Source organism: Entamoeba invadens (genome assembly GCF_000330505.1).
Source record: "Entamoeba invadens IP1 unplaced genomic scaffold scaff_1105074725199, whole genome shotgun sequence".
Lineage (NCBI taxonomy): Eukaryota > Evosea > Mastigamoebida > Endamoebidae > Entamoeba > Entamoeba invadens.
In genome coordinates, this window is record NW_004440113.1 from 140,432 (window position 1) to 153,102 (window position 12,671).

The window sequence follows — 12,671 nt, forward strand, 5'->3', positions numbered from 1 at the left end:
CTCTCTCTTTCTACAAATAGAAAACAATTATCATTCACTATTAATAATTATTAATAAATAATATAACAAAATCTAATTTTAGTTTTTGAATCATCTTTGATGAAAAAAGCAAAATACTCTTGTTGGATTTGAATTGATTGATATTATAAAAATACTATTAATATAATAGGGAATGATTAGTTCTTGTTATTTTTTCGTTTTTTGGTTTTTATTTTCGCGTTAAAAACCCTTGATTTAAATAGATTATTTCTTTCCCCGAAATATTACATAAAAATTTGCTTTTTAAAAACAATTAAAAATAAAAACTTGATTTTACTTTGAGGTAATAAAAATATTAATTAACATAATTATTAATATAATTTTATTGTATTGTATCTTTTTATATTAAATTATATTAGAAATAAACCATATATGTATAATATAAAATACCATATTCTTTTGTTTGTTAATTATTGTTAATAAACAATAATTAACATAGAGTTGGTGGAAAAAAGTCCTGTTCAATAAAAAAGTTTGGCTCATTTGCAAATTATAGTAAATTATAATATTTGTTGCTATAATATTGAAAACATTTTGTATTATTTCAAAAACATTAATTAAAACTCCTAAAAAACAAAAAAATAAAAAAAAATAAAAAAAATAAAAAAAATAAAAAAAATAAAAAAAAATAAAAAAAATAAAAAAAATAAAAAAAAATAAAAAAAAATAAAAAAAAATAAAAATACTTACAAAACCAAACAAGAAAAATTAAAACCAAACTTTTGGTCGAAAATTTTTTATTCAGGTCAAAAAATTGGCACTTCGAATAGAAAAATGAGATTTTATTCTCATGTTTATGTCGATACAATACAAAGTCAATAGCAACCACTCAACGTTTGTTTTTGGAATTAAAAATAAAGGTTTAGCAAACATATAAAACGCAATATTAAAAGTATAAAACATATCATTCAATTGTTTATATAGTCGGTGCAACACAATTTAACAATCAAAAACTAAAATTCAGCATTTCGAAACAATGGATTGATTGCAACTAATTTGAACTTTCAAACATCATTGAGTTGTTTAAAAAACATGGCGTTTATTTAAGATGCTTGCCAATAATTCAATCTATGCGTGAATTAATCAATCTTAACGTGAAGTCAACGTGTCTAACCAAATGAAAATAATTATGGTTGTAACTTACATTAGTATTATGTACAAATTCGGGATTCGTTCCCAAATTGAAGCGTCTCGATATTTAAATTGAATTCTTTGTTTGGCTCGATAGTTATACGAAATTAAATAGTAATAATAATAGAAACTAATAATAAATGGTTGTTTATAATAAAATATAGTTATTCTTATTGAGCCGGACTTTTTTCCACCAATACTAATAATTAATTTTACCTTATTATTAAAACTCATATTATATCATAAAATATAATAATATTTTATGATGATTATAATAAAACATTCAATAACAAAAAATCAACAATTAATTAAAAATCCTGTTTTTTGACAAACCAAGAATTAGTCAACGAACATCCTCGTTGTTTTGGGGTAGACGAGAGTTGAGTTTTTGGTCTTCCATAAGCCGATGGAATTGTCAATTTCAGACTCAACGATTTTTGTGGTGGTTCGAGTGTGTTGTTAATGACTGGGGAGTTATTACTTGGTGTTTCCGAGTGGACTGCACGCGTACATTCTGTGGCCAGAGTAGTTCTTGGGCGCAAATCTTTCGAGTGGTCACTTTTTCGTTGTGCCAAAAATGCGTTAGTCCCGTTGCTCTTTCTCAAAGAGACATGAATTGCTTTAAGACTTGGAAAATTGAAATGAGTGAAGACCGACCTCACAATTTGGTCGATAGAAATCAGTTGTTTCGTCCGTTTGTCTGTCATGCTTTGCTTGGTACTAAACGTTTCATTCTTAAATAAGAACTTATGGTAATTGATTATTAAATATTTTAATAAAAAGCCTTGAGCCGTGGGGGAGATCCCGTCACAGAAAAACGGGCCAAAGTGCATTAAGTATTGCAGCTTATTTGGATTGTATTGGTACCATTCATTAAACAAGAGCAATAACAGTTGTATAACATTTTGTGAAGGAGTCTTTTCAACACTTTTCAATAACTTTTTTGCGATCACTTCAATGTTTTCTGTGGGTCAAACTTTGAATAGGTATTTATATCTATAATCAAACTATAATTAAACTAATGAACAAACCATCAGAAAAAATGATGTTTTTCATATACGCCAAATCACCGACTAAATAGCCAAAGAGTGGTCTAGTGAGTGATGACAAGAACAAGAAGAGCATTCCCACTATTTCAGGTGATGTTTTTTGACTCAAATCGATTTCCTCCCCAAATTCTATTTGTATTAAATTTTCTTGTGCTTTTCGTAAGTTTTGGTTTGTAAAGAAATTTTCATTTTTGAAGTTGAAGTGGAGGTACAAAAAGTTACAAATTTTAAAGAAGAGTGGGGAGACGCCAAAAGCGTTTACTGGGAGTTTATCAAGATCAATTCCACAAAGTCCCCATGGGGTATGATATTCTGTGACTATTCGTTGTAAAATAGGTAAATCGCCTTTAGCCCTCAATGGGTTTTCTTTAGTGTATTCTGTTGACTCTAAAACTATTAACAACGCCTTTTCTGTGGAATCAAAAATGACTTGAATATTTTCTTTAGGAGCCACAATAGTTCTACTTTTCCTTCGAAAGATCACAAAAGGTTCCACATGAACAAAAGTGAGGGGTTCTCCTTCACACGTCAACTCATATCGATCAAAATATGACGAACACAACAGACTGTCATCTACACATGTGCTAAATTTAGAAAACGGTAACAAGAGGACCACCTCTTTTTCATTCAGTTTGTCTAAAGTCTCGCACTTCTGATCTAACACCCGCAAAATGCGCTCTTCGTTTCTCACAAAACACATTACTCGGTCTTCAATGCCAAGTGCTTTTTTCAACACTTCTATGATATCACTCATGTGTTTCGAAGGATCCAAAAAGAGGTCATACAACGCGTCGTTGAATTGAAAACACACAATCGTAGTCGGTCTCCACATGATGACTAATTCATCATGCAACTCACTGATCTTCTTATCTTTCTTCAAAACAGAGACTACTCCTCTTTTGATTGACCCAAAGACTTCATTCGATATATTGTCTTCTGTCGTGTGCATCGCCTCCATATAAAAATCGTGAAGTGTCATTTCTTGATTCATCACGTATTTCACTGTAGTTCCTTCTTTTACAATTTCTAATACAGTTTTGTCTTTAGAGTCGTCATCTGCATTCGCCACAAAGAACTTTTCTCTTCCTTTCGGCTGTTCCAGTGTTTTAGAAATTTCAAAACGTTGTTGTTCGGGTATCGTCTCTTGTTTTAAACATCTTCGAATGAATACCTCAACCTTTTCAATCTTTTGGAACTGATAATTCCGCTGCTTCAAAACCATCACCTTCTCGGCAACTTCACTCATCTTTTGACACTTCACAAAATTGATCTTTTGGTCCTCAAACTGTGTCACAAAGCCTCCTTCTGTAAAGAGTAAATCACTTAGAAAGAGTCCAATATATGGAGTACATGGGGAATGGGAAGCCCTATCGAGGGTTACTCTATAAAACTCCCAGTTGTTTTCTGGTGATGCAAATTGTTGGAGTGACGTGAAAATAATTTTCGTCTTTTGGTCGACCATTTCAAACGATTTTGAAAGTCTTGAAATGGCCGAACTTGAAAGTAATGTCAAGATACATATCAGTCCGTCAAAGTTCTGTAGTTGCAAAAATTCGTTAGCGATTAAAATGATGTGTTTGATGTGTTTTGCTCTTGTTTGGACACTTCTCGTCTTCAGAATGAGTGTCGCAAAGTAGTTTTGAAGTTCATTGAAAAACGTGACGCAAAGCGCCAAGTTACTGCATTGACTCTTTGAGTTCTTCTGATTCCACAAAAACAGTTCAAACACGTTGACTGATTTAAATACTTCGGACTGGAGCAGCGTGACTTGTTTAGCAAATATGACAGGCGGTAGAGTTAAAAAGTCGATTGGGCAGTCTGAGATCAAATATTCCAAAGGCATCAAATCGATCTCAAAACTGACGCTTTGTGAAAACGTGACGATTTCTTTTTCTTTATATTTTAATTGTAATGCTTGTTTCTTAAGTCCGTAGTTCTTAAGTAACTCCAAAAAGCTCTGGTACACTTGCATGACATTTTCAAAGTCCGTTTGAGTTAACAGTGGAAATATCGTCGAGCTAAAAAAGGACATAATCGACACAATTCGCGCTCTTACCACTCTACTCAGTGGACTTATTAGACTCATTGAGAGTTCAAATCTATTAATAAATTCTAATAAAAGTTCTCGTGTGCCTATATACAGTCGATGCCCCCATAAAAAGTCCTTAGAAATTTCTTGTGAGAGACACGAGTAATTGATCAACTCCGAGACAGTGCATGTGTCGATTTTATTTGGCGGACTTGGAAATTTTGTTTTAAAAAAGTCCGCAGAGACCTGACAAGGGGAATGACAAGGAAAAAACACGTGTTGATTTGGGTGAGAAAGAGTGAGAAGCGTTCGATATATTTCGGTTTGAAAAGTCGACTTAAAGTCTGAGGACCGGTCACATTTCATATACACATGTAAGTTGAATTCTTTCTTACACGTCATCCTGTGTTTTTCTTTTTGAAGTTCACCTTGAAGGTTTGGTGTTCTTATCCTTTTAGTTCTTTTATAAATTCCTATTAGTTTCGCTCTTTCTTATTTTAAACACCAAGTTGTATTATTCTATTTATTTCTTCATTAAACGTTTCATTTGAATTTCGTTTTCGATGTTTTTTGGTTAAATACTTTCTCGACTTCCAATCCCCATGTCATTCCTTTAAAACATTTTAGTATATAATTATATAATATTTAATTCAAAAATACAATGGTTGGAATAATATAATAATGCCTTACATCAATACTAGTTTTGGATGTATGAAGAAGACCTTTTTCAATTAAAAAATTTCTTAATCTAACAAATATTAACAGTATCATATCATTATAAAAATTTAATTATAACAAATAATACAGTAAACCTTATAAATATAAAAAAACATTGAAAGGTAGTAATACTTCCTTATTAATACTAATTGTTATATTTCTTTTTATTTCATAATGATTCAATTCCTCAACTTGTCTTTAATAAAAAATATCAATAACTTTAGTAATTTTCTGACAATTAAAAAAAATAGATAAAAGAACTAAACAATACTATAATGTGACGTTACATCAATCAATTTTCAAACAACAAATTTGCTGCAATTTCGCAGTTTTTCCCACTCTTTAAATACACTCGGAGACATTCCTCTCTGTTACACTTAAGTAACATCAACTTTTCTATCTCGACGTTGTCTTGTTCCGTTAGTACCACTTCTTTCGAGTCGACATCGTCGATATTTCGGTGACTCAAAAAGTGGTCCGCCGCCATTTCCAAGTTGTTGTCAAAACAAAACAAGAGTTGGACAGCCTCCCCGCGCATCATCCCCAGATCAATCAATGTTTTAATATCATTTTCATTCATCTGACTTTCGTCAATCCCATTTGTGTCTGTCGTTGTCGTCGGATTAAGTGTTCCAATATCCACCGGAAGGATTTTCAACTCCTCACAGATTTCCTTCTCTGTTTTTTGTATTTGCCAGTCGTTTTTTTCCAGCAAGAAGAGGGCCTTTTGTTCGTTGATAACGGGATATGAGTGTACTATATACTTTATGAATTTCGAAAACGTGTTGATCACATCAAATTGACGAGCGTTGTCATAAATCTCCAAATGTTCGTTTTGTATTGTGATGGTTGTGCCACTGCACACAAGAACAAACGTGCGACAGAACTGATATTGTGTTTCTTTGATTGTCATCACTCCCATGATATTAACAATCTATCCGTGAATGTGTTCTGTGCTGTTACAAGCATTCTATTGTATAATAGATATTATTAATATTATTATAATAATATTATAATAGTATAAGTATAATATAATTATAGTAAGTAATATTATTATAACAAACATAATTGTTCCCAAATTGTAAAATATCAAAACACATCTCTGATATCCGATGTTTCGTGCTCTCAAAGCCTCTGAAAAAGTTTAAAATCTGTGGTCTCCCCTTCGCTATGAATTTCAATAAGTCATTTGGCGAATTCACCGTTTCATGGTTCCGCGAGTTGATTCCAAATATCCGGATGTTCTTTTGAAGCACTACATCAAACAGTGAATTCTCCGCATACAAATTTGCAAGCATCCCGATGTTCTTATCAAAATAATCAAAATATTGGATAAAAAACTCATGCAATTTCCAAAACAATTCAAAGTTGAATGGTTGAATAGTGTTATACTGTGACGGGGCAATTCCATGTTGCACGTTACCTATTGTTGTTTGTCCAAACTGACAATTTGAAATGTTTTTATTGTCCAAGAACATTAGATATGGGAAAAATTGTTTTAAATCGCTGTTTGTTATTTCACATTCTATTGATATTAATACATTATAGTTCAAATGCCATTCCTATTTATAATAGTAATATTTATTATAATTATTAGTACGTTGTCAATGAACCAGAACAGACTTCATCCACAGGTAATATATAACAAACAATAACGCGACGTCTTGAATTGGGTTGTTGTTCAAACAAATTTTGATCAGGGGAAGTCCGCTGATAGCTTCAAAATATTTTGCGGACTCCAATCTGTTGTACGACAAGTCCAACATTGTCAAACACTTTAAACCACTCTTCATTGGAGCTAAAAATCCGCCATTTCGAATTCCGTTATGACTCAAATTCAAAGCGAGTAAATCAGGCAATTCAGCGGCGACAAATGAAATCGTTTTTTCTAAGACGACATCAAACGGCTCTGTCAAGGTGAACCGGAACTCCGCAAATTTGGACTCCAAATTTGAAAGGTCGAGTTCGCGTTGTCTTAAATTTGAGTACCGAAATTTGATGCGTTCAAGTACAAAGCGGAGTTGGTCATCGCGAGATGGTTCTCTTTCAAAAGAAACACGAGTCCTTTGGTTGTTGAACAGAAGCCCATTGAAATTTAAAAGCATTCTGCCTTGTTCAAGTGTTTGAACAGTGACATCAAATGACTGCGTGTTTGTTTGTTGAATAAAAATAATCCCTATGTCCGGGTTGAGTTCATTAATCAACTTCCGAAGATCATCTATTGTCCCATTAAACGTCCGCACAAGCATTTTTGTTGACATGGTTGTGTGTGAATTGATAGTATTGCAGTTCCGTATAGTTGTTTTTTATTATAATTATAATATATTGTATAATTTTTGTTGTAATATATGACAGACTTTGAACAATAAATCTCTAATTGATTGTTATTGAGGAATTTGGTAAATGATTTTTTTTAAGAAGTTTATTATATTTAATTTAAATCAAATTGTTTTTAAATTTTAAATTAAAATGTTACTATTGTTAAAAAAATAGTATAATTTATAGTATTTATTAATAAATTTTAATTTTATGTATTTTTGGGTTGTGAATTAAAAATAAATAAAATAAAGTAGTTTATACTAATAATATATGCTATGTATTAATTTTGAATTGAATAATTTTAGTATTGATTCAATATAACATAAAATTTATATTAATTGTTATAAAACAAATACACGGGGTAGACCTTTCCCACCCTCACCCCGTCTAAATATAGAATTAATTTACTATATTTTATAATTTTTTAATTATAATTATAGTAAATGGGCGTTTTGGATAATATTAGGTCTGGTTCCCGAATTCAAGAAATGCCGAAAATTCACCTCGAGTCAGTGGAAACCGAGTAAGACGGAGCATTGAAAAGAAGGCTCTGAAGACACACTCAAACAGTCTGTTTGTGTACCGTTTCACCCACTTTCCAAGTCCTCCCTTGGCGCGGATCCCCCCTGACCCCCCCGCAAGCGGGGGGGAACCACATCCGCGTCCACACAGTACGGACAAGGAAAGTGGGCGACATGGGGACGCACAAACAGTGGCTGAAAAGTGGATTCTTTCAAAAAACACTCGCGGCAAATATTTTATTTTGGTAAACGGGGTGAGGGTGGGAAAGGTCTGCCCCCAAATACACATTCAATTTTTATTATTTCATAATTAAAAATTCATTGTTGGTTAATCAAAAAAAGTCTTAAATTTATAGTTATAAAAGAACGTTAATAAAGATGGTTGTCGTTTTTTATTTGATAACATAGAGTCTGTCTTTTAAAGTTATCTGGTACCTTTTTTACCAAAAAATTGGAATATTTTGGGAAACCGTTCTATAAATCCATCCCAATTGTTCACAGTTTTTTTTACATTTTTCATGCCCGTTGTTTAGAGATAATCAAAGCTATTTTTTGTCTACCAGATAACATTAAAAGACCGACTTTATAATGAAAAGTAAAAATTAAAATTTAAAAAGCCAAAAGGCCAAAAAAAAATAAAAATAATCGAAATGTTGATAATATAAATTCAAATTTATGTATTTTATTATAATTTTTTAATCTTATTTTGTAAAAGCAATCAAACATCCACTTTTTTGAAGTTTCAAAGATCAAAAAAGTGTTAAAGATTTTTCTTATTAAATACAATTAAAATGCAATTCAAAGTTGGGTTGATATTTAAAGAGTTTTTTGTTTTAAAAAACAGAGTCAATGGCTTCTTTATATACAAAAGCTGCAAATTCCGCTTTCCGTAATGTTTATGACCTCACTTATGAAGGTGATTACAAAGACTCTTTTGAAGGTTTCTATGCTGACATGAAAGGTGAACTGAACAAAGAGACGATTCCCGAGTTGATGTCTCATTATCCAACAGTAGAGCAAATAAACAAAGACTGCCCAGACACAGTGAATCCAAGTTATTTCAAACAGAATCATTTGGACGATTGTGAAGGTGTATTTGAAGTCATTCCAAAGAAGATATATCAAGTGAGACCACGGTCTATTGATTATGCCAATTTCACGGTTGTAAGAGGAAAGACTGGTTGGGTTATAGTCGATTGTATGTCATCAGTCTATTCTTGCAAAACATGTTTTGATCTCATTCAAAATACAGTAGAAAAATTGAAAGTTTCAGCAATCATAGTCACACATTCCCATGGTGACCATTATATGGGATATGACGCAGTTGGATATGATACCGTTCCACTCTATTTACCAGACAATTTCAAGCAGATGTGTTTTGATGAAAATGTATGCACTGTTGAGGTAATGGGAAGACGAAGTGAATATCAATGCGGTGTCTACAATAAGTCTCCAAATATGGTTGGAAGTTGTTTGGCGCCTTCAAGACTTCCAAAAGTTGATGGTAAAAGTGGGTCATATCCACACTCACAAAACACGACTTATATCAAAGAGAATTGCACTTTAGAAGTCGATGGCCTTCAAGTCGATTTTATTCCAACTCCAGACACAGAAGCACCAGCAAATATGATGTGTTACTTTAAAGATTATGAAACATTAAGTGCAGCAGATAACATGTTACACTTTTTACACAATTTGGTCACACTTCGTGGTGCCAAAGTACGCAGTGGAAAGTTGTGGAGTAAATGTATTGATGATGCCATTGTCAAGTATGGAAAGACTGTTCAACATCACTTTGGTGGACATGACTGGCATTTGAATGGAAACGAAAAGATCAATCATTATTGGGTTGTCCAGAGAGACATGTTCAAATATCAACATGACCAAGCACTAAGATATGCCAACAAAGGGTACACTCCAAACGAAATAGCAGACGTTGTGCAATTTCCAAAGAGTTTAGCCACAGAACATTGCTGCAGAGGGTTTTATGGTAATTTGAAAAATAATGTGAAGTCGCAATACATGATGTATCTTGGGTGGTATGATAACAATGTTGCACATTTAAATGAACTTCCGCCAAAAGAAATATCATTGAAATATGTAGAAGCTTGTGGTGGTATAGAGAAGGCGCTTGCAGTGGGTCAAAAGGCTTATGATTGTGGAGAATATAGATGGGCTTCTACTATATTAAACTATGTTGTCTTTGCCGACAAAACAAATCAAAAAGCAAGAAACTTATTGGCAGATGTCTACGACCAATTGGCGTACCAATGTGAAAGTGCTTTGTGGGTCAATTCTTATAACACTGCAGCTATTGAGTTAAGAAATTTAGATTGGAAACAACCAAGACCAAAGGGTGTACCATTCAATGAATACCCTATTTCGGCATTTTGTGATTTAATGTGTGTTTCTGTCGATCCAAAGGTACTTGGTAACATGTTTGAGACTGTCAAAGTTGTATACAAAGATACAAAAGAAGAAAGAAATTTAGTGGTCAGCAATGGCACCTTACATGTTAGAGAGTGTAATATAGATGACACTTTCACCGCTTCTATTGAAGGAAATAGAAAGGACGTTTGCGAACTTTTGCAAAAGAATTTGACTTTTGATGATGCAATGAAAGATACAAATTTCAAATTTACTGGAGTGGAAATTGTGAAAAAGCTCCTTGAAGCATTAGACTTTTCTGTGAAATACTATAACTTCGTTGAGCCACAGTAAGTCATTTTTTCTTTGGTTTTTTGTTTAATTTTAAATTTTAATAAATGTTTTATATGTTGTAATTAACATCATTAAATTATAATTAATATCATTGTTGATACCATCAACTTTTAAATGGTGATGATAAATAAGAAAATATAAAAAGTAGACTCAATTAACTTCAACACAAATAAATTGTAAACAAACTATTTTAATAGTAAAATATAGTTTTATTTATATTTTAAAATAACAACCACGTCATTGAAGTGTTGCATAAATAGAACAAATAAACCATTAGTTTAATAGTAAAATAATTATTACAAAACAATCCACGTCATTGAAGTTTTTGAATGAGGTTTAAATAACACAAAAAATAGAATAAAAGGGCAACAAAACTTTGAAAGTCAGACAATGCAAATCTTTGTGAAGACCCTCACTGGAAAGACCATCACATTGGAAGTCGAGCCAAACGACTCAATTGACGCCATTAAGGCAAAAATCCAAGAGAAGGAAGGTATTCCCCCAGATCAACAAAGACTCATCTTCGCTGGCAAGCAACTTGAAGAGGGAAAGACGTTGTCTGACTATAACATTCAGAAGGAGTCCACTCTCCACCTTGTCTTGAGATTAAGAGGTGGCTTCTAAATTCATTCGTCTCTTAGATTCGTATGGATTTGTAATTCATTACTTCGTTAACTTTGTTTAGTTATAACACGCGTTTAATGTATTGATGTCATCAGAAAGCAATAAAGCTAACATCAAAGTTAATTATCAATAATAAGTTTTTTCATTGTGTGTGAAATTAACTCAACACACAAATGATTAAATGCAGAGAGAGAAATGCCGAATTTTTAATTACAAAATTGTATGTATAAAATGTATCGAGTGAAATGAATATTTATAAAAAATAGAACAGTAAAACCTCTCAATAGTGAGTCCCCCATTAAGAGAATTCTCTCATTAAAGGTTCTTTCTACATCACTTCTGCGACTGGAAATATTGAATTTAGTGATGGAGTTGTTTCAATTGCATATTACAGTGGTTCATTGTTGACAATTGAAGGCACACAAACAATAATCTCGATTGATAAAACTTCCCTTGACGATCAAACAGCAGTTGCGATCAAAGCTTCTTTAAGTTCCTTGACTCTTCTTTCCACAACAAAGACAACCGATATAACCCTTGACCAAACAGTTTTTGTGATGGGCCAAATTGATTACACTGGTACAATAAATGTTGTAGGCAAAAAAAGTCGACACTCGACCTCACTCACATGACATCATTGAAAGATTCCTCTTCAATAACTTCCTCTGTGGATGGCACGACCATCAAAACTATTTATGAAGCTGCTCCACTTAGTACACTCAAATTGTCAGATAAATGGGTCACTTCATGTGATAAAATGACTCTAACTTATAATACTCAAAAGGAGAATTGTGGTGAATGTGAAGTTGGTGATGAATACAACAATATCTATTTTGATTGTATGGCTTACAAGACAAGTGGTATAAATACACTCACAATTGATGACAATAATTCTGGATTATTTACTAATAAAAAACTAATAGTGTATCGAGATGGAATCACTGTATCAAAAGATGTCGTCTTTTCCGAACTGAGTTTGTCAAATAGAAATAACATCTTGATACAATGTACAACCGAAGGAAGCCAACCAATCGTGAAACCAAAAGTACTCACAGACTACAAGTCACTGACTTTGAAAAATGTTGTTCTTGACTTGACCGGTGTTACTGCTAATATAGCATTGGCGTCGCTCACTCTTGTGAACTCAGTTGTGAAATATCCAACTCTTGAAACAAACAATGTGGTAAACATTGGGACCTTATCGATGGACTCTAAAAGTAAGGTAGAGGTGCCAACCGGATATAAACTTGTTGTTGAGACAGCAAACTTCGATATGTCTACACTCGAAGGTGATAACAATGGTCCACTGATCAACACGGATTCATTTGCATCGTTTGTAGTTAATGGAATCGTTTCTGTTCAAGACCCTCCAACAGCAACACATTATATGGTCATTGCAATAAGCACATCAGCACAAGTGTATCAAGGCTCTCTGCCAACACAAATCAAAAACAAGTGCTCACAAAGAGCACTAGTGTATAACTCAGACGTTCAGTCATTCAATTGTTCGTCTCTTACACA

General features: G+C 32.8%; 4 protein-coding genes across 4 annotated transcripts; 2 read left to right on the forward strand and 2 right to left on the reverse strand.

The window, feature by feature from the left end:
- Positions 1–1,478: 1,478 nt before the first annotated feature.
- EIN_093850 (guanine nucleotide exchange factor, putative) lies at positions 1,479–4,305 on the reverse strand (the record flags this gene model as incomplete). Its single annotated transcript, XM_004253941.1, has 2 exons — positions 1,479–2,134; positions 2,202–4,305. 2 exons carry the CDS (start codon positions 4,303–4,305, stop codon positions 1,479–1,481), a joined length of 2,760 nt encoding a protein of 919 aa, XP_004253989.1.
- Positions 4,306–5,257: 952 nt separating this feature from the next.
- On the reverse strand, positions 5,258–7,226 carry EIN_093860 (hypothetical protein; the record flags this gene model as incomplete). The annotated part of the gene is made up of 3 exons (XM_004253942.1): positions 5,258–5,899; positions 6,030–6,471; positions 6,589–7,226. 3 exons carry the CDS (start codon positions 7,224–7,226, stop codon positions 5,258–5,260), a joined length of 1,722 nt encoding a protein of 573 aa, XP_004253990.1.
- A 1,428-nt stretch (positions 7,227–8,654) lies between these two features.
- Positions 8,655–10,526, forward strand: EIN_093870 (alkyl/aryl-sulfatase BDS1, putative; the record flags this gene model as incomplete). Its single annotated transcript, XM_004253943.1, has 1 exon — positions 8,655–10,526. The coding sequence occupies one exon, from the start codon at positions 8,655–8,657 to the stop codon at positions 10,524–10,526; it is 1,872 nt and encodes a 623-aa protein (XP_004253991.1).
- A 1,252-nt stretch (positions 10,527–11,778) lies between these two features.
- On the forward strand, positions 11,779–12,669 carry EIN_093880 (hypothetical protein; the record flags this gene model as incomplete). The annotated part of the gene is made up of 1 exon (XM_004253944.1): positions 11,779–12,669. A coding segment is annotated over one exon (891 nt), but the record flags the coding sequence as incomplete, so codon positions are not given.
- Positions 12,670–12,671: the final 2 nt, after the last annotated feature.